Raw genomic sequence first — 26,055 nt, 5'->3', positions numbered from 1 at the left:
ATTTTTGGTGATGATGGGCATTAAGAATCCAATTTCATAACTTTCCTATGGTAAGCCAATAGCAATTGCACTACTTATTAAAAATTTTTATCATATATCTTACTAATCTACAATGCTAGCTCTATACAAAATCAAATTCCTATGTAGGCATACAATTCTCTCTGTGCCATTTTGTTCAATTGGTTTGCTGGTTTCTCGGGCACCAAGACTACACTGTACTAATTACATTTGTAACAGCTTGTGCTATATGGTAAAGGAAATGAATCCATCCTCCTAATCTTCATCAGTAGTGTCAGGGTTATTCTTACCCTCTTCATTCATATAAATTTGATAATCAGTGTGATTAAATAATGAAAATGGTGCTGAAAAAGATCGTACTAGTGTTTTGTTTAGAATGGCTGAATTTTAAAAGACATTTATGAAAATTGATACCCTTATGATAAATTACTATCATAAAACTATGTACCTTCCTATGTACTTAGGTCTTTTAAAATCTCCATAAAATTTCAAAATTGTTTCTATAAGTCTTATATATGTTTTTCTGGTTCTTGCCTAGGTATTTTGTATTTCTGTAATAGTATATATGCTGACTTTTTTTTATTATTATGTACCTCCAAAGTTAGAAGAAGAATTAAATATTTTAAAATAATTAATATTTGTCAGGTGTCTAAAATTATGACTGGCATATTATTAGCACTGTGTTATGGAATAAAACAAAATAAATCATATATTCCATTTAACTCTATGTTAATTTTGTAATGATTTTTGCCTACCTATTAACAGAATATTCTTTTAAATAATACACAAATGTATCTGGTAAAGCCCCCCTACTCCTTAATTCCTTTGTTTATTGGTAAGCTGAATATATTTTATCATCTGTATTGCTTCTGTGGTAAAATGACTGCCTGTAGTTTATCTTTTTAAATAGGTCATCTGTATTTTTCTTCCTGGTTTTTAAGGTCATACTAGTTTGAAACATCTTTGAAAGGAATAATTTTCTGTATTTTCCATTTTGTTCACTGTAAACAGAAAAGCTACTGACTTATCTTGCTGATTGGTCATCTGGATATACTTAAATTTCCAAATTAAAAAAATAACAATCTGTCTACTATTTATAATTCCTGTTTCTTACTTTGATGTATTTGCTAAAAATTTCATGCTGAATGATTGCACAGACACACTGCTTCGTCAGAACGAATCTAAAGTGAGGGGATTAAGGATAATGTGTCCTTTAGTTTCAACTCAGTACTCTATCATAGTAATGAGGATTTTTTTCTAAGAATTTATTTAAAAAAATTTTTTTTTTCGGTACCAGGAATTGAACTCATGACCTTGCACTTGCCAGGCAAGAGCTGTGCCACTGAGCTATATCCCCAGCCCTTTTAAAATTTTTTTTCTAATAATGTATTACGTAGAAAAGATTTAGAATTTTTAAGTGACTTTTTTATTTCTCTTCAAATATTCACATAATTTGTTTTTCTTTGATCATATGCATAATTTTTATACTGGATAATGTATCTTACCGTAAGTAGCCACATTAATAGGCTATGTAACTTCAAAAAGATTGGCAAAACTAGCTTATCAGTTACGTAATAAAGTTTCAGGCAAAAGGTAAAATACTACAAAACTACTTTATGCATGAACATTTTGGTGTTCATTCATTAATACTTTTGGTGTTCACTCATTAATACTCAGTCACTACACCCAGTCAACAAAACAGACAGATTCCTGACATGGTAGACCTGATCCAATATTGGTAGAATAAATAATATTATAAACAGTTCAGTTACACAGAATGTTGGAGGGCAATAAGTATTTTGGGGAAAAGAAAGCATAGAACAAGATACATGGACTGGAAATGGGGAGGGGGCAGTGGACACAGGACTAAGCAGGGTGGTCTGGACAGTCCCATTGAGAAGGGACAATTTGAGGAAAGGTTTGAAAAAAGTGAAGAAGTCAGCTAAGCCTAGATCTGGAGGAAGAATGTTCCAGCAGAAGCAGAAGGTATATGTGAGAAGCAGCAGGGGCAGTGAAGAAAGCAAGAAGTGGTAGGAAACAAGTCAATTCACATAGCGCCTTTCAGGACATTTGAAGGACTTACATTTTAGATCCTTGCAGAACTTTGAGCTGAAGAAAGATATGCTCTACCTTAGGCTTAAAAAAAAATCATTAACTGGGCTGCTGAGTTAAAACCATACCAAAAGGGGATAAGGCTAGAGGAGGAAAGCTTGCCAATAATCCTGGTGTGAAAGGAAGGTGACCAACCACTGGTAATAACAGTAAAGGTGGTAACAAGTAGCTGAGTATTTACTGGATATATTTTAAACATAGAGCCAATAAAATTTCCTCACAGAATAGACATATATGTTAGAAGTAATGAATAAGAGGTAAACCTAAGAAGTGAGAAAAAATGATCATGAATTGAGACAGAGGAAGCCACAAGTGGAGTAGGTTTGGATATGAAAATCAAGACGTTTTTATTACTATTGAGCTTTCAAAAGATGTATAATTTTAATTTCCAGAGTTTGTTTAGCTTTTAAAGAATTTGCAATGCTACTGGCAAATTCTTTTTGCAGATACAATATAATACTGAACTCCATCATTTAAAAACAAACACACACAAATCCGTTCTGCTGTGCCCGAGTCAGTATTAAAGGTCCAGGTAGCCACTGAGCCACAGCTATGGGACAGTTGAGGGACATAATTTTTAAACCAACGATAAGGAAAGAGCTTATCTGCTGATTTCATACAAACATTCATATCCCCTAATTGATCTGGGCTCTGTACTACCCAGTACAGTTGGGAAGCACTAAGAAGGCCACCAGCATTATTAGACCACACTGGGCAAGAAGAGAGAAATGAAATAAACTTAGGTCCCCAACCATTCAACAGTCTTAGAAATTGTATTTCCTAAGGATGTGGCAGGAAATTTACAAAGAAGTTCACAAAATGTTTCTGTTCACTATTTACTGAAAGGTTTTCTAAGAGAACCATCAAAAGTTGTGCAGCTCCTGAAGAGGGTAGATCAAATTTCTCCACAGTGCCTTCCTGAGATAAAACTGTTTAACTTAGAAATGTTTTAATTTTAGAGACGTACAATCACACATATATTAAGATACACAATATGAAGGAAACATTCCACAGAGCTGTCAGAAAACTTCAGGCTAAGGTAATTTAAACACTAGAAATAGGGATATCCTGTCCAGAAAAGAGAAAGCTATAACTGGCAATACAACACGATACCTGTGTCATTAAACCTGCCACTTGGGCAGCCCAGTGACAAGGAATCAAAAGAAATGAAAATTAAACTAAAATTAACAATTCATCAAAGTAGCTAGTGTACACATTAGACAGTTGTCAAGAAGAGTTTTATACCGATGGTGCACCCCATTCTAGGTTAAAAAATCATCATAAAGCCTTTGAACTGCACTTAGATTTGTATAAGGATGTAGTGTGCAGACTATCAAGGATGCTCTATTAGATCCTGAAATACTATTACCCAAGTCATCCTCAGAGCCATTTCATGTAAATTAAATCACCAGAAAGGATCACTAAATTTTGCAAATGATGTACAACAGAGGTTGGCAGTTGCATTGTTGTTTCTGTGTTTTTCAGCCAGACAGGAAATATTTTTTATTTTGCACACTATAAAATCTCCATATCAATTGTTCATTTCTAACTTTGTACAGTGAATCAACCACACACAATATGTAAACAAATAGGTGTGACTGTGTTCCAATAAAACTTTATCTGCAAAAACAGGCAGGGAGCAATAATTATGTTTGTTCCTCAACATGGTTTGCTGATCTGTGGCCTACAAGACTACTATATTCAATATAACACAAGTCCCCAATGCTGAAACTGTGTAGAAAATAAGTTATGCAGAAACAACTGTTGCTTGGTAAGCTGATATGAGGTACCCATAAGCAAGGAGAGTAAGAAAATGCTTTAAAGGTACTCAGCTTTAACATTTCCCATAGCTGTGGACTACTGAAGCCTATAAAAGCATACAGTACAACTGGTATAAAGCAATCAAAATACAAAGACAAGTTTAAGTGACACCAGTAAACTTAAGCACTCTATAGTTAGAATAATAATACATCACATTAATAATTTCACAGGACTCTATTATTTTTGGTGGAAGTGACCTTAGAAATAACCTTGTCCAGTGTACTTGTTTCATGGAAGATAAACCTGAAGCCCATATAGTGTAGCGAATGTAACAAAAAATGAGTGCAAATTAAAGTTATTTTTGGAGAACAAGGATGCAATTACATCATCAAGACAGGGTCTATAATGCAAGTGTCAGAATGCAGTTAAAAATGATAAAGCTGGTATGCAACATAAATTATTTACAAGTAAAAACAAGATGAGTCAAAAATTCCATTTGATTTTAGCTTAGTAGGCTGACGTGGTTAAAATGAAAAACAAGGTAATAAATATCCAGAAATCCATCCAAATGCAAGTAAATAATTAAAAACTAGTAGTGTTTTATTTAACATATGTATAACAATGTAGACAAATTAAAATACATTTTTACATAAACCCTCTGGCAATTAAAGCACTTTACCACAAAGAGTGAGGACCAGCATGTGTTGGAGAAAAGAAAATCATGTGCTTTAGAGGAAAATGCATCGGGATTCAAATCCCTTAAAAGACAGATAATCTTTAGGAAGTCACTTAATTTTATGAATACCAGTTCACTCATTTGCAAAATATTGATAATAAAACCTACGTCCTTAGGAAAATTTTTTCAAGCAGTACAGACACATTTTTAAAGGCCTATTTCCTTTCCTTATTTTTCTATAAACATTTCTAAGAACAGCAAGAGTAAACAATTATAAAGTACTTATATGGCAAGCACTTTCCTAATTGCTTTACATACACTGCACTTGCAGTGGTTACTTAATCCTCAAAATAACTCTGAGGTAAGTGCCATTACTATTCCTATTTCCTAGTTGTGGAAACTGAGCCACAAAGTATTTAAAGCTACACAACTAAATAGTACCCAAGATTCAAACCCAGGCAATCTGGTTCCAGAATGAAGCTGCAATAAAAAGTCTGAGTTACACAAAGAATGGGCTCTGAGAGTACTGTAAGTGTCATTTACTCATTCTGATTAGTTCTCAGTATCTCTTCCCTCTGAAAATATAACAAAAAAGTACAATTTGTGCATTAAGGTAGTTCAAGGATCAGAACTACCATAAAACACTCACTTTAAAATAACTGCAAAGGGCCCCCATAGTCTATTGAGTTTCTGTATTCTGGCTACATATCAACATCACATATGAAGCTTTCAAATTAACATAGGTGCCTGAGCCTCACTCCTGACTTTCTGAACAGGAACTCCACGTTGCACAGGACCTAAGTGCCGTGCAGAGTGAAGAATCACTGTCTCAACTCAGACATGTAATTGGGAGGCAAGTCCAAAAGCATTTGGAAAGGTAAAACTATAAATGAGAGGTGATGGTAAGGAGCATGGAACGTCCTCAGCGCACTGAGGACAAGAAACGCAAGGGAGAGCGGACTTAGACAGGACGTCCAATTACTTCCCATTGCCAGGAAGGCCAGATTGGAAATGTGCAGAAAAACAGACAAAACTGGATCTCTATGGTCACATCAGCAACTTTATTTTCACAAAGTAGTTTATGACAAAACAAAGTCAAACACAGATAACACCAACACGAAACTCAAACTACGAGTTCAGAGAATGAAAATGTTCTTTAGGTAATACCTCCCTTTGCTTCCATGTTTCTATTTGGTGGTGTTACCGCTGAACCAATAAAAAGCAACACTACCCTACCCTTTTAAAAACTTACAATAACAGATAAGCAGTTACTTAGACCAACTCTTTTAGTTGTTCTTTTCCATTTTTATTTTAATGACTTTCTTTTGAGAACTTAGTGGAATCTGTGGATCCTTTTCCCATAACAAAAATATGAATGAATGTGCGTAAATGTGGCCTTTTGCATGCAGTCTTAGAAAGATCCTATAGAACCTAGCATTATAGTATTTCTAGACCTAGTGTGGGGAAAACATTCATTTTCTCATGAAAGCCATTTCCAAAGTACAGAGGGGTACATACTGTGTATATTTGTATCTCCACAGCACATCACTGAAGGAAAGAGTCAACAGATGTTCATACTGATAGGTGACCTGCACTCGATTCCACGCCCTCAGCAGCACTTCTGAAGCATTTGATTACAGCACAAGGAAAGCATGTGAAATGGTGAGAATACTCCACTTTAGAGTTGGCCAGGCTCACCAGTTTTTAACCATATGATCTTTAAAAACAAAAAATTAACCTACACCTTCAAACTTATTGTCTGCATAAAGAAGGTTTAACCCGGTTTCACAAATCTTCAGTGAGCATACTTGGTACTAGTAGGCAAAGCTTCAGCTTCCCCTTCTGATGCACGGGAATAGATAGTACTTATCTGATGGGACTAGGAGATGAACCAAGATAGTACATGTCCAGTGCACAGCAAATACCTGGCAGGATAAATGCTCATAACCAGTTATTACAAATGTGCCTCAGACTCTGCTAAGCATAGAATAAAAATACCTGTCTTTCAGGGTAAGAAGAGGTATGTATGGAATGAGAATAAAAAGTGTGTTAAATAAACAGTGGTCCTTTCCTCTCTCCATTTCTGTTATGACAGAAAGGAGAGCCAGGACACACACAAAGTAGTTACAGGTCACAATGGAAGCTGGGCAGGTTTTCCATCTCCTCTACATTATAACTGAAAGATTCAGTTCCCTCATGGTCTGGCAGGGGTGTCTGCAGCTGATAAGTTTCAGGTGAGACTGTCTGTGGGCTTAGCAGTAAGATGAAGAAAGTGGTCTCATCCAAGGTCACAGTCCCTTCTCAGAGAACCCCTGCTCCAATGACAGACTGACATGGAGATATTAAAGTTGAGGCCTAAGACCCAATTTGTGATAAGTCTAAAGGGTCACCCCAGGCTCAGAGCTTCCCAAGGTCAGCTGAGGTTTTGTATGCAACTGAAACTCAGTCAACTTCTCCCCTGTCCAATTCTTCTTTCACTTCCCTCAAGCTATTGATCCTGGCAATACTCTGGCACACAAATCTGTCTCAGAGTCTGCTGCCTAGGGAAATGACTTATGATACTTGCCCAAAGTCAAAAAGCTAATGAGAGATCAAAATGGAATTTACTGCACACATGCCAGCATAATTCTACAATTATAAAATGAGCAGAACAGACCAAATTAACAAATGAGCCAAAAGATCTACAAGGTAATACTATAAATAATATTTTTAAAATTCTAATTATGCCCATTTGTGGATTAGAAAAAGATGGAGGACCTCTACTTAATGAATTCACTTGCTATAAACAAAAGAATATACCCACCCCTACACAGACATAAAAACAAGGAGATGAAGAGGAGGAACTTCCTGGGATACTTTGTATTCCACTTTTGACTGTACCAAAAGGGACTTCAAAACAGGTCCTATCATTTATTTTATATAAAAGGATACTGCAACCCAGAGGAATAATTTGCTTACCCAAGAATACAGGCAAACAGATTAGCGTAGTCTAGATCTCTTACTAATCTCAAAGAACTTCAGTTTTGTTTTCAACGTGTGATGTCAATATATGTAAAGCATAAATTTCAAAAAGATTTGTCTAGTTCAAATGTAAGTAAAAAAAAGTATTATAAAACTAAGTAACTTTCAAATTATGCATTGATGTCACCACCTCCTCCCATCAATGTGGATAACTGGGTTTGACTATGAGTTTTCACACCAGTGGCTTCATGAGAAAGGCTGGAGTTCACTATCTACCCCTCTAACTACATTACCAATTAAAGTTCATCAAATATTGTATCTGAACGGCCTTATCTCAAAATGAAGATAATAATTATTAGCACATTCAATGAGATCTCATAAAGAGTAAATATTTAATGGTACCATAAACAAATAAGGCAATATATATAGCAGCTTCTGGCAGGTTAGCATTAACAGGTTAATCATAGGTTAATATTATATGTGACTAATTGAACAGAGCAACTAAAACACAGGAATATTTAGATATGTGACCATTTCCAGTGAAGAAAACATGATTTAAACTGCCAAACTGAAATTTAATCAAGACGTTCCAATTAAAAAAGAAGGGTCTTAAAAATCCCTATACTACTGGTAGTACACATGTATTACCAATAAACTAAAAACTTTTGAACAGAAATAGAGTAATGAGTAGAAATCAAAAGAAAATCCATGATTAACTTTAAAATACATAAAACCGGGTAAGCATAAGAAAGAAAGACTACATCAAGGCAATTTAAAGTATTTTAATCAGTTCTAACAGGTACTATATTATTCATTTTAATATACAATTCCTTGACAGCTAGAAACTTTTCAGAATCTGTATCTTTTCTTTCAATGAATAATTATAAATATAGTTTGCTGAAAAGCTTTACCTTCTCCCCTTCCCATATCTAGTTAATTTTTTTAAAAAAATCTCAAATAATCTTGCTTCTAAAACACCTAGGTATTTCAATAATATTCCATAATTTTTATTTATACTTGTTTAGGGAAGTTGAGTAGTTACAAAGCAAAAGTCTCTCTCCATAGCAAAATTGAGCCCAGGGTTTTCCAAAAGCCAGAAATATGCTTTGGAACTTCTTTACAGTTCTTTACTGCACTTCTGCAGTGCAGCTCCCTGTCTTTTAACAAACCCAAAGGATAGTACTAAAGCCTTTCAATTGTTTTAATTCCCAAGACTTCTTTGGAAAATATCTCTTCCTATTCTGTCATAGTTTTTTAAATCTTCCCCTTTTCTCTCCTTTCCTCTTTCTCTAGTTATGGAATATCATAGTTAAAATACATACAGAAGCAAATTCATGAAAATCAGAGTTTTATGTAGGGAAAAACTATGGATAGAAAAATGATGGTAACAGTAGTAGTCTAGGTACTAGGATAATATGGTATAAATTTATTTAACAACCAGACAATGGCTCAGGTGAAAGTAATCAGGAAGTCATTAACTTAAATGTTTCTATATTTATATAAACATATGTATACTGAGGTATGGGAAAACTGTAAAGGAAATAATATTTATGTTCATTTTCCTTGCAGGAAAATATATGCCACAAAGCATTACTGTTGAAAAATTACATAAAAACATGTTGGGCAGAATCAGTGTCTTCAACATAGGCAACCCCTTCAAACGAGAGCATTTTAAGACTTTTGAAGAAATAGTGTTTAAAAGCACAAATATCTTTTAAGACCTAAGTAGTTTAAAGGAACCGATTTTAGGATGCTACCTTTATAAATGATTTCCTTCCGTAAAGCTGTGATGAGAGAGATTCTCTCCAAAAAAAAATCAAAAATAAAAAGGATGTAAGGTTTCTGACTTTAAAAAATTGTTCATGTATTCTTAAGATAGATAAAAAGGATATCAAATAATTAAAGTGTTATACTTACTATATTAAACAGAATAGTTTTAATTTTTAAACATCAATATTCACAATATTCTCAAAATTAGAACTTTTTTGCAGGTAGTGGTACTGAGGATTGAATCCAAATGAATTCTTCACTCTGAGCTGTAGTACTTCAGTCCATTTTCATTGTTTATTTTTATTTTAAAAAGAAAAAAATAACAAAATAACAACAACAAAGACAAAAACAAAACAACAAAAACGATACAGAATTTCAAAACAAGATGATAGGAAATTAACAATGGTTGTTATATTACATATTGCTATCTTCAACCAAGTTGCTCAGATTACCAGATGTAAGAATGCAAGATTCATCAAACAATTAAAGAGAATAAAAAATAATTTAAAAAATTAGAAATGATACAGAGCTTCACTAAACAAGATGGTAGGAATTCACCAATGGTTGTTATATTGCATATTGTTACCTTTAAATTAGTTGTTCAGATTACCAGAGATAAGCACGCAAAATAGATATTGTGAAAAGGAAGGAAATTGCTTGTTGTTTATTCTAAAACAGAGCCTCTCTAAGAAACTAAACTGCCCATGGTAGGCTTGAACTTGGGATCTTCCTGCCTCAGCCACCCAGAATGCTGAGATTTTAGGTGTACACTATGTCCAGCTTAACTTTTGCAAACATTTAAGCTTACAATTAAAAAGTTTTAACTATCAATATAAGAATGTACAAAAGATTACACATTGTTTGAAATCCATTAGGAAGTTAGTAAGCAGAACATCTGAAAGCCACCAGACTAAATCATGTGAAAATCTGATTAACCTCTAATTTTCTAATACCAAGATTCTAAGTAAGGAACTACTGCACATATGCTAAGTCTTGGGCTGTCTGACTGACACGGTATACAAAATTAAAGAGACCACTGTAGAGACAGAGATTTGCTCAGGGCTTTATGAATCAAAAGCAGGGAACCTGAAAATGTCAAGAAAAGGCACACAGGACAGAATTGAGAAGTGGGGGCCAGTAGTACACAGGACAGGGAAAGTGACATGCTTAAGTGGAGAAGACAAAGAATATGGGTTTTTAAGTCACAAGACACTTAAGCTCAAGTTCAGGTTTTCTGACTTTTTGACCCAACCTGAATTTGTCTCAAGTTTATTTTGAAAATCAAATGAGAAGATAGGAAGTTTTTTTTAAAATTATAAAGTTATAGTACATCTTAGCAATTAAGCCTTCTTCCACTAAGAGCCACTGAACAGTAATAATCTGTATAATAGGCAAAAGCATGAGCTCTGAAATCAACAGACTAGACTGAGACAAAAACTAGTATTTGCTTAGAGGTAAGATCTCAGTCAGGTTAACCAAACTTCTGTGTCCCACATGCTTTATATATCAAATGGAGATACTGTAACAGAGATACCCATGCTACAAAGTTATTAAGAAGACTGAGTTAAAGAATGTAAAGAGCTTAAAAGACAGAGCCCCAGTTGGTTTGTTATTGTTTGTAGTGGGTTATTAATACTCTTCTATTCTCAGTGTCAAATAGAGATCAGGAAATTATCACTTGTGCGAAGATACCGCAACAAAACTCATTTATTACATATGATGAATGTACACTTAACACAAATTTTAAAAGTGATTATCTCTAATAAGCATTTGTTGAATTCAGAGTCTTTTTAAAAAAGCTACAGAATGGATAGCTACATCTATTGAAGGAACTTTAGAAATGATTTTTCAACAATGTAGGGACACTGGCCTTACCTAAAGGAATTTTAAGACAAAAGTACCAACAGACATTATAAAATACGCTAACTTATCATGCACATACCAAGCACAGAACTGAGAGCAAATATGTGTCTCTCAGTAATTTAAAAACTATTACCAGAATTTAAAAAATTACAGTGATAACTCATAATTCATCATTCACACTCTTTTCTCTTGATATTCCACCCCACATCTAGCTTTTCAAACCACATTCAGAACAAGTCACTTCGAAATTCGGAAATTACTTTAGAAACCAAAAGTTTTAACTTGAAGCTACCTTTCACAAATTTTGACAAGAATCTTGCCCAAAAGTGCAAAGAGGACAAAGTGCAGGACTATGTTACTTTTAAAAAAGCATATAAAAGACCATGTTTTAACTTTTAAAAAGAAGTCCGGGTAACTACAAAGAGCAATGTATATCACACAGACTGTACTGCTTTCTCACTTCACTCAAGCACCTGGATGAGCTAAAACTCAGGAAGTATTCAGCATTCTGAAATTTTGTTGACCAATAATATGTATTTAAAAAGCAAAAGATCCACACTGGGAATTTTAAAACTTACAAGTATGTCTGGCCAGTGAGTAGTTGGATCCTCCACTAGTCAAACCAAATCCTTCCGGAATTTGACTGGAGCTTCTCGGTCTGGTCAACAGTTTAGGAGGTTCAATTTCTGCACCAAATTCAGCTCCAATCACTCCTAGTAAAACAATAGCAGTAGCTTGCTTCCGCCTTTCCTCATAAGATGTGGAGATTTTTTTCATTTGCGGAACACTAGATAAGCAACCTAAAAAATCAAACCAAAGGAGTATGAGTGAAAAGAGTGTCAGTACAAAACAGACACGATTAGAAAAACATTCTAGATTATGCACTTAGGAAAAAACAACATTTTCAATAAATGGCACTAGGACAACTAGATGTGAACAAAAAGACCTATTTGAGTCTAAGATACAGAAATGATGCAAGATCATGCAAAAAGGATTGATGATTGTTGCCATTATGGTTTCTTAGCTTCTACATATCACACTTCATTTTTTTCAGGTTAGTTCAGGAAATTGTCATTAGTTTTTTAAAGTAGTATATATACAGACACTTAAAGTGAGTCCGTAAAGAATAAATTTATCCTTAATATTTGTTCATATAAAATTTTAATTACTACCCATTTTTTAAATTTGTATAATCTTATATGGTATATTTCACAGCATATTTAAGCTGTTTTATAATAATGCTCTTCCAAAGTCACAAAATTATTTTATAACTTCCAAGGTCATGATCAGTATTTTATCAACTTTTCTCATAGAAACTCTAGATTTAACGTTTAAAATATTTAACACTAAGTGATATTTTCTAATCAGATACTATAATATACACTTTTTCCTCTCCCTAGAAGTGTTTCAGTTTTGTGAAATAGAGAGGAAATCCTAATAAAAAAAAAGTATTAGGAAGAAAATGCTATTATAGATTCAAAGTACGACACTGATCTGATAGTTAAGGTAACTAAAGTGGGGTGGGGGAAAGCGCCTAAAAGCTTAACCATACGAAGAAGAAGAAAATCAATAACTACTGCCTCCGTGTTTAAAAGAACCTTATTTCCAGACAAAATGATATTTAACAGTTTAATAATCTATATCTCAGTACATGCATTTGAAACTAACTTATGTACAAGCACAGATCCGAGGAGTAAGTACAGTGCAACTGAATCTAGATTCACATATTACAGTCATAGATATTTTACTTTTTTACATAGCATTCTCGAGAAACAGGAAACAGACCAAGCCCCCCTCCCCCCATGTCTCAGCAAGAGCATGCTCCATAACAATAGTTCAAAGGAAAGCTCTATTCTGCAGTTGCACTGATTGTTCTGTCAGCTGACCTCTGCAGAAGGGAATTGCTAACCGCTGCCTTGCTCCTTAGCTGACAAATGAATGATCGCAGCTCCATCTATTTTCACTATGGCTGCCTCTACCCCAGGTGCTCAGACAGAGAGCCCGGTGTGACATCTTAGATCAAGATGAATTGGCACAAACTCCTGATCCAAGATTGTTTTATACCATTTAATTTAGTTTCTTCCCTTGCTTGGATGAGCACAGCTCTGGTTATGGATTTCTATTCTAATGTACTGAAGCAGGCCCTGAAAGAAGCCAATGAAGCAGCTGCTGGAGCAAGGGACTGCAGGGATACTGATCAATAGGCAAGGCATTGACCCCAGCCGTTCAGCCTCTGCAACGGCCACTGCTTAAAGAGGGAGGGGGCACAGCAGCACACACAGACTGCTTCCAGTAGGAAATTAAACAACAGGGGCATTTGGAGAGCTCCGCCTCTCTCCCCAATCCTCCACCTTCTCTCTGATCCTTTTGTTTAATTACCTCAATCTTGTCTTAACTTTCACTCCTTCAGAAGAAATTCACACTTTAAAAAAGTTTTAATAATGTACTTTCAAACAGCCATTTGTACATTTTACTCCTAAGGTAATAGAGAGAATTGTAACAGGTGCCCTCTGCTAAGTGGCCAAAATATGAAATCTTAATTAGCTGTCAAGTACATCAGTTGGTGTAATTTAAAGTTTGGCACGTGCACAGGCTCATAATAACACTGACTAACTGGCTATTAACACTACTGATGCTGGAATTCTATGACACGTAATTTTTATCATCACTCACATCTGAAAAGATGATAGCTCTTTGTTAACAAGGAAAAGGGGTAAAGATGTAAGAACAAAAAGCCCCTAAAAATGACACTGACTGTGATTTATATGGTGACCGTGTAATGTACAGATGCCCATCTCTAGGACTGGTCTAAAAATAACACTGCAACTCATTTTTTTCTAATTCTTCAAATTTGTAAACATCTTTAAATAATTGGTTTGACCTCTATTTTCTGTTGTGATAAAGTTATTTGTAATTAGCTGCAATGCTTTCCTACAAATAAAATGACAACCAAATGGGAGACCGTTATATTAAAAATAAAATAATTCTGTAAAAGCAAACCTTTCTACGGTTTCATTTGTCTCATGAAAATTTGGTATTTTTTCACAGAGACATGGCTCCATTTAATCACGCTAAAGGGTGACATGGAGATCCATTTTCTTGACAGGACGGTTGATCACCCTATCACAGTAAGAAAATTAATACCTTCAACTAGCCCTGTGTGGAAAACAGAAGCTACGTGCAATGGTAAAGGACATAAATGTTCTGCATTTTAAGTTGCAAACAGAATACATGCTGTGTGTGAAAAACGGTATGTTTTCTCATTATTGAGTTACTTTAACAGACTACAAGGCTTTGATTTTATTAAAACAATCATGAATTCATATAGTGTTCTTCAAAAGTATATAATTGTCTTTAGATTTAGCATAATTGACTCCAGATTTACACGAACAGGAGTAAATACTTTACTTACAGCTTAAGTAGAGCACAGGTAAAATATTTGAGAAGTTTAAGCTATTTAAAGGGCTATGAGATATTGATTACTTCATTTAAAAAGCAGTCAGAGAGTGCAACCAAGAGGTCAAGATAAATTTAACAGTTTGAAGCACTTTACTAAATAACTCTAAAGATCATGTTAATTGGCTTTGTGCAGTTCTAGGGTAAAATTAATTTTATCCTAGCTTACAATAAAAGGATTAAAGGACATATTAAGTTCTTCAGTTTTAACTGGAATAGGAATCAATGGATTTGAATTAAGGCTAACGGCGGTTTTATGAGGGATGGACTACCAGCAGATACTTTATATCTGCAATTAGCTATATATTGATGGGGCTCTGTTACTGTATTAGGTATTAAAACCTTAGATAAGTAGATACCACTAATTTACTACCCTGAGAAAATACTTTAAGAACTGTGAAGCTTGTTCTGGAAAAACTGTTTTCAAAAATTTGATTCTTTGTTTAGAAATGAGAATCAGAATGCTTGTTTATAGTTGACTCATACATAAGTACATTTCTAGTAATCTTAATGAATGTTATTTAATTCAATCAGAGTTCCCTTCAAGATCTTAACTATATTTAAAACATACCCCACATTACAAACGTATCATTGAAGATTTCTTAAACCAATACATTATATTAAAACTAATGTTAACTTTACACCAGAAATTTCTGTCTAGGATAGAGTCCAAGTGACATCCACAATGATATGAATAGTCTCTGAATTTGACACAAACTTCAAAATACCTTAAAACATCACTTTGGGAATTCAGAAATATCGACTCGTGGTAAAGGAAAATAAAGTATTACATTTCTTTACTTTGTTAATATTTATTAAAATTTTAGCTATATGTATAAGTTGTTTTTAGTAAGTGCTCCCTAACAACATGAAAACAACTTTTATTTAATGAGACCTAGCTGCTATAGATTAATAAATAACTATGACTTTTTTACTCTGTAGAAAAAGGCTTGTTTGTATAAAAAATCAGTAGAACAGTAAATTAGAAGCTCTCATAGCAGAAAACTATAGGTCTGAATGTTGAGATTATTTAAAATAGTCTGGATTAAGCTAGAAAATACTTTTTACTATGGTTCCTTACAATCTTGTTTTACTTAGTCTGAGGTGTATTTGTTAACATCAGATATTTATTTATTAAAGAACAAAGTAAATTTTCTTAACATTAGCAATGTGGAGGACAAGAGAACTTACACAATTAAGACACGCGATTTACAATGTCTGTACACAACTTTAGAATAGTCTTAGTAAATCATTCAAAGCTTTATAAATTTTAGTTCATAAAGGTAAAAAAGATTTCTATTTCTCAGGCCAGTAAAATATCCATCTAAAATTTTCACTTTTATGTTAGTTCTACTTTATAAATAACACCAAATATATTTTAAATGTGATATAGCATTATCAGTAGATATTGACTAGAAAAGCATATATAAAATTTTATACTAAATAGAGACACGTTTAAAGTAATACAAGACAGCAAAATTTATCCAATCAAAAGATATTTTAATTAGCAATAATTGCACCTCGGATAAACCTCATTGGCTATGGTACTGCCACTGTGCAAAGCTCAAAAGATATTTTAAATTAAGCTTTTAAAAGCAAGTTGTATACAAATAGTCTCTTAGATGTACTTTAATCAAAATAACCCTCCTCCTGACTACCATTCTAAATTGATGTAGTTGGTTGACTAATGAGGTAAAAAATTAGTTTCAGGGTATGCCTTTTAAAAACCATTATATGCTGCTAACTAAACATTAACTCTCTAGATGCATACACATGTTATATGTACATAATTATACCCCCACACAGTATATAACATTCACAGTAATGGCATGAAGATATTTGTGGCTATGAGAACTACAACCACATTACTGAGATTTTAAAATGTGTTGTCCATCTCTTAGAATCATAACAAGCAAAATGTTAAACCTCAGTGTTTTCACAGTGTAGACTGTTTCTATATATACAAACATTTTCCATGTCTAGTCTCAAGACTGATAAACTACGATCTCCAAATAGGTCAAATTTTACCAGATATGTAGCAATAGTGTTCCAAATCAGCTTGAGAAAAAAAATAGAAAAAAAAAATAAGGAAAGCTCTTTACAATAGTAATTCCTTTTTAAACAATCTGCTTTTTAAAAATGTCTAAAATACAACCATATTCTATTAAGTTTCAGTTATCCAGTGTAACCCAATTCTTTGTCAAATACTTTAAAGATGAATTTGTTAAATGGGAATACAAAAAGGCACAAGTTGGTGGCAATCCAGTGCATCAGGCTTCAAAGACATCGGAGTCCTACTGATGAATCCAGGTTTCACAGGCTCCTGTGGGGGATGCAAGGATCTATGCCATGGTAAATAACATAATTAAGCTCCTTTCCCAAAGCAAGTGCTTTATGAGAGTATTACACATTATATTAACTTGCTGGCATACTAAGAGTTCTGCAATTTTTACAAAATATGGCAAATAAATTTTGATAGGAAAAAATATACAATTATAGATGATTATATAGCCAATGTATGCAATTCTACCTGTGTATCTGAAGTAAATGAAATAGTCTGCAAGTTTTCTACACCCTAAAGAAAAAACATGAACTGATTAAAAAGGATTGTCATAGAGGATTTCCACATTTATTTTCAGACCTTCCCATTATTATCAAAACAAGCATGTGTGCAGACTGTCAGTGATGTAGGAGTTTCCCACATTGCATTAAAAACAGTTTAGTTGCTTTGTGTCAAAGATGCCAATGTTTTCCTCACACCTACGGACATAGCATACAGGATACACTTGCCAGATTTATACAGATTTTACTGCTGCTGCTGCCACCACTGCACTAGTTTACCTCTCATTTGAAAAGTGAAGTAAACAAACATGCTATTAATTTGCATGCATACACGATAGCCCCCTGCTGGAGCACAATGGGTTCTGCAAATGCACATTTCTTTCTGCTGCCGCTGATTGAGCCATTTTTGAATAATGCCTCTTTGCACAAGTGTCTATTTGTGTGTGTGTATGTGTGTGTGTGTGTGTTTGTGTGTGTAATTGACACAATACCAAGTCCTTTCCCACTACATCAGATCAAAGCAAAATGTCTGGCCACTCTAATTTTCAAGGAAAATATAATATTCACACTATCTTGGAGATGTGTCAATTACTTTGATAATTTAGAAACCTTAACATGTAAACATGTTTAACACTTTGCATGTGTTTCAAGTAATACATGTAAAACATTCTCACTGTTCACAAAGATACTGTTCTATACTTGTTTTTCTGTGATTTGCATTTTTTTCCTTTTGTTTTCCATCTAAACATCAAAAACTCAACTGTTTTTCTTTGCCTTTACTTTTAGTGCAAACATTCCCAGTTTGAAAGAAAACTAATGTTTAATAAAAATAAATATCTAAGACAAATAGGTAATCAGAAATCTTGCAGTAAGAATTGGTTCTGAAAACACTCAACACTTGGTCCAATCTGCTTTTCAAAGGTGAATCTCAAACACATACTCAGTTTTAAAAGATACAAATTGTAACTATTAAAACACTATTTTTAGCTTTTTCAGGAGGAAAAGAAAAGAATGAGGGAAGAAAAATTTCAGAACACAGTGGTAAGTGGCTTAAAAAATAATATAAACCAGGAAACAGTATATCATTCTCAGAGATAAGCTCTTCTTATATAGTTATTATTTTTAAAAAATACTGCAATGTGATTTACTTATAGAAAATACTGAAACAGACATGGTGTGTTTCTATAAAAGATCCAATAGAACATATGAAACAACATTTTATACCTTGTTAAAATATATTCAGTGAAGTTTCTATACCTGTGTATTACAGCATGGTGAAAAATAAATTGTTGTCCCTGAGGTTACTTTTATTTGTAAAATAACAATTTATTGGGATCACTTAACAATGTTTTCACCTAGGTAATTATCTCTATCCAGTGAGTGACATAAAACTGAGATCAAAAGGGATAACTACTTTGCTCCACCTCTGAGAAGTTAACAAGTACATCTGCTCATATATAAGGAGTGTCTACAGCACTCACTTTTTCAAATTACTACACATTTGGTTACCATAATCAAAAAATGACACGTGACTAAAAGTTACCATTTTCAAAGGTTTGCACTGAGAAAATTAGAACTTCTAAGGGATTTCTAGCTTTCGTTTTTCTCGGCAGATTATAACACTATCTCTGATTTTGAAAAATGATCATCTTATTTCACATTTTTTCTTCTGCTTCCTTCACTGTGAGATGGTAAGTAGAAATAATGGAATAATAAGGGGAAACATAGTGTCTTGGAAATTACTGGCCACGCTTTTACAGTAATAACAGAACTGGGTAAAACTGTGATGGGTAAGCCTAAAGCAAAGTTTTATAGCAAAGACTTTACCCAGTCCAAATAGCAGAGATACACAACCTACAGGTAGCAGATACTTGAGGTTTGATCTTTTCCTTTTAGCACTGTGAGTTATTAAAACCTGACAAACATTAACATAGGGTATGATTCCTAAGAACTAAATAGGTACATAAGTGTAAAGGAGAGATGTTAAAAAATGTGTAAAGGAGAAATAAAATAAGAAAGAAATGGATAAAGGTATTTAAAGGAGAAATAAAAAGGTAAAAGAGAATTTTGAATTTTAATTTACTAATCACATTAATAAATACTTTAGAAAGCAACCTTTAAAACCAAAAATGGTAAGTAAATAAAAGTAAACTAAGCATTCCTACTAAAAGTTTAAAAGTCATGGACAAAATTAACCAAAACCTTTAAGTCTAACATACAACTTGAAAAAAAATTCCATAATACCCTACTCATTCAAAATTTTCATTCCTGACCTTGTTATACTTTTGATCATTTTAAAACTACATACAGAAAAGTGAATTACTGTATGTGCTTATAAAACCACTACAGATGACTTCAAAATTATTTTATTTTTCCTCATTTTATGACAAAGACAACCAGTCCACCAAGTTAACTCTTGGTTGTTATTTGGCAAACTTTTTTCTGTAGACTCTTTAGACTCTGTAGACATGATTTCCTTTTTTATAGTCTCTTCTAAAATAAGAAATTAAAGATATTAAAATTATTCAAATTCTCTCTCATGTAACTATTGTTTCTTATTTCATACTAATCAGTTACTTTCACTTAGAATTTGGATAAAAGTTGCTTACCTTCACCATACAAAACTAAAACAGCCTCTGGGCCCTGAAATTTTGTATAGTCCTTCAAACTTTAACTTAGCACATTTGTAAGACCTATGGACACCTGGCTCACTCGTTTGTTAAGCAGCCAAAGGTTTGGAAAAGCCACCACTCATACCAAAAAGAAAAAAGTTCAGTGTTCTAACCTATACATATAGTCAGACTCAGGTTTGGAAGACGTCTTTGTTTGTTTGATTATGAGACAGGGTTTCACTATGTAGTTCAGGCTAGCTTTAAACTCACTATGTAGCCCAGGTTGGCCTCAAACTCACAGCAATCCTCCTGCCTCAGCTTCCTGAGTGCTGGTATTACAGGCATGTATGGTATAATATATTTATTTCCTCAAAATTCTCCCTGAGTAGTTCAAAACATTAGGTTACTTGGCTTTGTGAAGAGATAGCTTTCCAATCTTCTTTTAATTCACTTTTTATTAAAACCATACCTGCATATGGAAAAGCCTATAAAATATATGTGTGTTCATGTTGAATAAACATACACCAAGAAGACTGTTTGGTACTTAATTACTCTGAGACTTTTTGGCAGGAAGCAAAAGGAATATAAAACCAAGAAAAGATCAAATTTACTGAGAATGCTTACTTTCACCACCACTACCACCTGACCACCAGTGTCAGCATCATAAAAGGACTGGTATATCAGAAAGGGTTCAACTCAGGCAGATGAACAATCCAAAGTTAGAATTCAACATGCACTTACAACTTCTCTTTAAATATCATGTGTTTCTCTTATTACTTCTCTTTAAATATCATGTGTTTCTCTTATTAGCAAATGAAAAGTGAGTCATTCCTCCAATAATTTATCCAATGTTTTTGATTTTACAAAATACTCAAATAATAAATAGAATTTATTGCTGGGGGAAAAAAATCCTCCCAAAATACTAAAGATAAATGCCTTACCAGTTAAAAAATACTAACAGAAAAACCTGAAACCCATCTTTTAAATGATTTTTGAAAATATTGGGTTCATATAAATTTCACTGACACATCTACTAATGTACGTGTTAAAATGGCATAATTAAAAGCCTAACACAACCCTATTTTTGTTCATTTTGTTTCCTTTCACTATAATTTATACAAAAAGATGATTGCCTTATGTGACATTATCTTCCTTTAATCTCTTACTTATATGTTCACCTTAAGAGCAGACAATGCAAATTTTACTCTGAAATCAGAAGAGCTCATAGTTAACAATCCTCGTGCCCCACCTATCATTGCCACTTATACATTCCAGATACCAACCTGATTCTTTAACAGTTCCTACCAAACTACATTGTTGGTAAGGGCAGTGACATGATCAAGAGACAACTGGACAAGCCAGAAACTCTCACGTGTGCCTATCACCATCACTTTCTACCCATTGTTTATGAGCTTTTTACTTTGTAACGTGAAACTCTCCTAATATTCAGTGTTAGCTTCACTTTTCACCTTTGAGATACATCTGTAGAAGTTTAAGTATGAATAAATACAGTGTCTAAAAATTTAAAAAAAAAAGCCTATCACAATCACTTTCTAAATTCCTTTAATACAGAAATAGCATTAAGATTTGAAGAAGAGAAAAAACAAACAAACAAAAAAATCAGAATTATAAAACACTCCTAGGTCCAAGTAAGATGTTTGGGAGGAATTTTCAGAATTTTAGAAGAAAAATGGGACCACAGAGCTGTTCTGTTCTAACCAAATGAATATTTGTATTTTTTAGAGAAGGAAGGTAAGTAGGTCAAGTGTTCAACTGACAAGGGTAAGAACACAAAGAGTGGGTATTCATGGCAGTACCATCCAGATCAACCTCTAGAATCTTCACTGGTCTGCAAGTCAGTATTTGTTATAAGAAATGTGTTACTAATTGACACTGTGGTATGAATCTCGCTGAGGTATTTTCAAATTCTGTATACTTTTAAATGCTTTTTAAATACAAAAATGAGCAAACAAAATTTATAACTAGAGTAGTCTTAAAGTAAGTTTTAGCTTATAATATCCAATAACACTGCATATTTTTTCTATTGTATTATCTAAGAATGTGAAAAACTTGGGAAGACCTTCTATTAAGCATATCAAGTAACTATATCAAATTGGTTTTATATTGGAATTTATATGAAATATTAAAACATATTAAATACAATACAAGGTACTAAACATAAACATCACTACCACCCACAGACTAAATACCTAAGAAATTTAATTGAGTGAAAAAAATCATCATGTCATCCACAGAAACATCAACAACTTCTATAGGAAAAAAAGTTTCCTCACATAAGATATATGGCAAAAAACACTAATTCAAAATATAAATTTAAGTCTTAGTTACATCTACATAAACCTTCATATACATTAACGTCTAATAATCATACATATACAAATATTTTACAAAGTCACACACTGAACTCCAATTAGAAATAAACTCATAATCATTTCCAGAGCTCACATCATAATACGAACGCATAACTAAGAGTCACCAGAAGGGTTAAGACAATCATTTTCTACTGCATACTAGTGCTATTCTAAGCTGATAGTGTGTTTAAATCCACACCAATGAAATCAATACAGCACTGTTCTATTCAAGGTGAGACCAAATAAACCTGTCTGAAGCTTTGAGAAATAGGCTTTGCAGCATACTTTGAGTGCTAAATGCCGTTCAGTCCAGAGATCTGTCATTAAATAATCATTAGCCATCATTCACTCTTCCTAAAAAGCTTAACATCTAAACTTGTTCAGCATCCACTAAAGCATTAGTATAGACTACCAAGTAAGTACTCATTAGCACTTAGAGATGTTTCAGTAACTCTGTTTAACCATGCATCATCTTAGCAAAATTGCTTCCAAAGCATTAATACATATTTACACTGAATTAGAATGCAACAGATACAAATGATTAGTAAAGAGGATTTCAATGTAATAATCAGTTGCATTGGCATAACATGGCACAACCTCAAGGAGCTACAAGCAATTCTTTCCTCGGTGTTCTACATAAAGTCTCTCCTATGTTTCAGCATCAAATGTTATTCAGCATCATATAGAAGTCAAGTAAAATTCAATTAACAGAGAATTCACTGGGAGATAATTTGGGTTTGACCCCAAATATATTTTAAAAACATGCACGCTTTATCAATACAATTCATTCATATCTCCACGGCAATATATGTTGCCAAATAGCTACTGAGTGGATACTGCTTTATTTTAGATATCATAAAGTACAGAAAGAAAATATTAAGATATATTTATCTTCTTTCCATTATCTGAAAGTCTTAATAAATAATATAAAATGATCTTTAGTTAGTAATGTTATTGGATCATATGCAGAAATTTGATGGCCAAGGTAATTTTCACTGTACTTAATTCTCATACACTATTGCACTAATTTTCTCAGTTTCAAGCTAATATTAATGAAAATGTCAATTCTGCAAGACATTAATTTGTTCTTCATTTTTAAAAGCTCAAATAAAAATATATGGCCACATACTTATAATCTCATCTACAGTTTTACAACTTATCATTTTCAATTTATTTAATATAGATTTCAACCTAAATGCGAGTTATGACATTGTATGAAAATTTATATCACTGGTTGACATTTGATATTTTCCCAGGAGTACATGGGTAACTAAATAAAAAATAAAAGTATTATTTTCATTTACTTTAAAATTCCAAATATATATTGTAGAAGTATAAAATGGAAGATTTAGAAACATTTTAGTAGTTTATTTATTAATCCACAATTTCATAAAATTTTAATTTCAAAGACAGAACAAGTATCACATCACTTGAAGAGTTTGGTAAATGTAGTATCACAATTATATTTCAATTTATAAAATACTTTAAGAATCACAAACTGAAAAAGGTTATATAAAACCACGTTTCATCACAGATGACGTTTAATGGTTCAGCTGTCTTGACTGCAGCACTGAAATTTTTAGAACTCTGTCAATATACTACAGAACAGAAAATGGCCATTCCTTTTCACTCATTAAGGTACATCAATAGGTCCACTTAATTGATCAAACAGTTCACTAAAAACAAATAGTTAACTAAAAGCAAAGTACCAGTCTACTCATTAAAAAAAAGAAATTTCTTTGGAGAAACTAAAAAAAGAAGTAAACCTAAAACTAAAACAATAAGGGGCTGGGGATTTAGCTCAGCGGCAAAGCGCCTGCCTGGCAAGCGCAAAGTCGTGAGTTCGGTTCCCGGTACCGGAGAAAAACCAAAGAAAAATAAAAATAAAAATAAAACAATAGTAAAATTTATTGAAAGGTGTAACAAACAAATAAGAATTTGTGTAAGTCAACTTTTTTTTTAATATACAGAACAACTCTGGTAAAGTCAGCAGAGCCTGCCAACTGCTTTCATCCCTTTCAAATTCTGTACAAAGAATCTCTTATTGAATATAGAATCAATATTTATATCACCTTTACTAAATTTTAAGAAATGTTTAGCTTATCATTATAATTATTTAATTAATAAAAATGATATTGATTTATTTACCCCTACAATTAAATTTGGCCTCTTCTCAAAAAGGTAAAAATAAGAAAAGGCATTTTATTCACTCCCTTTAACGATAACAGTTGCTTTGTATATACTAAACAACCATGTTGTAAAAACAAGAAACAAAATATTTTCAAATAATCCATGCTTTTAAAGATATGTTAGATTAACTGTTAATACAAAAACATGATCGATAAAAGCAATTCATTCTTGACTCTGAAATCTCACTGGGTATAGGTGAAACTTCAATAAAAAGGTACTCTTCTGGATTTTACATTTTGAAGCATGATTACAATTTTATTGAAAAGTATATAAGAGTGACATACTATTTTAAATTATAGTCATTTTGAAACTAAGTTGCAACTTATCCTGATCCTTTATGAATAGACTAGGTTTTTATTGGAAATCAATGGGAAGGAAGGTAAAATTAGATAGCCATGGTTACCAGACTATCAATAAGAGATACAGCAATATCCAATTCCAAGAAATATGCTAAAAGGAAAATGAAAACATTGTTTTGCATGCAAATTTTTAAGATGCAAAGCATATTTTCATTGCCATTATGTATAATCCGAATTACACAATAATGAAAAAACATTTTCATTATCATTATTTCATTATGAAAATTATTTTCAAAACTGGATTTTATATTTCCATTTGCATGTTCTAAAAGCTAAAACAAATACTCTAAAATGTATTCAGTACATAAAATAGGCAACTTAAATTTTATTATATTTCAAATATTTATTTAGTATAGACAATATCTATGAAACAAAAATTTTCGAAACTGTAGTGAACCAGCTGAATTTAGTTGATTGCATAAAAATTAAAGTAACACACAAATACAATTCACCACAAGCATGTTTAAATATAATTCACATATATTAACCCAAAACCGCCAAATTACAACACAGACATTGCTTATAAATTATCTTCAAAATATATTACACATTGATCTTAATTTTTAAATTATTAAATCAATATCGGGTAAAACAAAACATTCTCATTAACAAATATACAGTTCCAAGGCAAATAACATACTAGCTGACAACAGCCAAGTGCTTTGGAGAATTATTTTAGTTTTCCTTTTGAATTTTTCTCTTTGTTAATGCATATTTATATGCAAAGTTTCATTGATTTTCTATTCAATGATGCACTTAGGCTTATTTTGTAAAAAGGTATAACTAGGAAACTTTATAGCGTATGCTTAAATATATTAATAATTCATCTCCTTTACACCTTTAATTAGAAAGAAATGTACACATCTACAGAGTATGATAATCACTGAATTTTTTGTGTGTAAATACTGAAAGTATAATAGTCAAACTCTTATTGGAATGTAATATCTACATTACACTGGAGGCTATTAAGCATGCATTCCTTCTCCTAATTAAATGCTCAAAATGGTTATATTTAATTTTCATAACAGAAACAAATCAATAGCTTCTTTTTCTTAAAACAGTTTTCAAAACCCCTCAACCTAAAGACCCTGTTCACTCTTAAAGTGACAAATACAGAAAGTCAGAATGCTCTTGAAATACGTCACCAACCATCCTGTTCAGAAATGAAAGCCCAATACCATACTAAAGGAAAAAAAATGAAACCACAAATAAGTACCAGAATTATGGCAGGCCCCATAGTATTGTAGAGTTCAATACTCGACTGCTCTGCTGCTGGAGCAACTCCAGAGAGAGTTAACCTGGTGTGATAAAAGACTTGACAAAGCAATTCTGACTGTGCAGCA

General features: G+C 32.8%; 1 protein-coding gene across 2 annotated transcripts in view; it reads right to left on the bottom strand.

Moving 5' to 3' along the window:
• The window catches only part of Wdr7 (WD repeat domain 7), a 365,823-nt gene that overhangs the window by 139,015 nt on the left and 200,753 nt on the right, over nucleotides 1-26,055 (bottom strand). For both annotated transcript variants that reach the window (XM_013510978.1, XM_013510979.1), the window contains one exon: nucleotides 11,740-11,961. In XM_013510978.1, the coding sequence (XP_013366432.1) occupies nucleotides 11,740-11,961 (222 nt within the window). The remainder of the gene's footprint in view (nucleotides 1-11,739; nucleotides 11,962-26,055) is intronic.

Source organism: Chinchilla lanigera, unplaced genomic scaffold (assembly GCF_000276665.1).
Source record: "Chinchilla lanigera isolate Chin_1 unplaced genomic scaffold, ChiLan1.0 scaffold00001, whole genome shotgun sequence".
NCBI classification, from domain to species: Eukaryota; Metazoa; Chordata; class Mammalia; order Rodentia; family Chinchillidae; genus Chinchilla; species Chinchilla lanigera.
The sequence above is the reverse complement of the archived record's forward strand: the minus strand, read 5'-3'. Positions and strand labels throughout refer to the sequence as shown.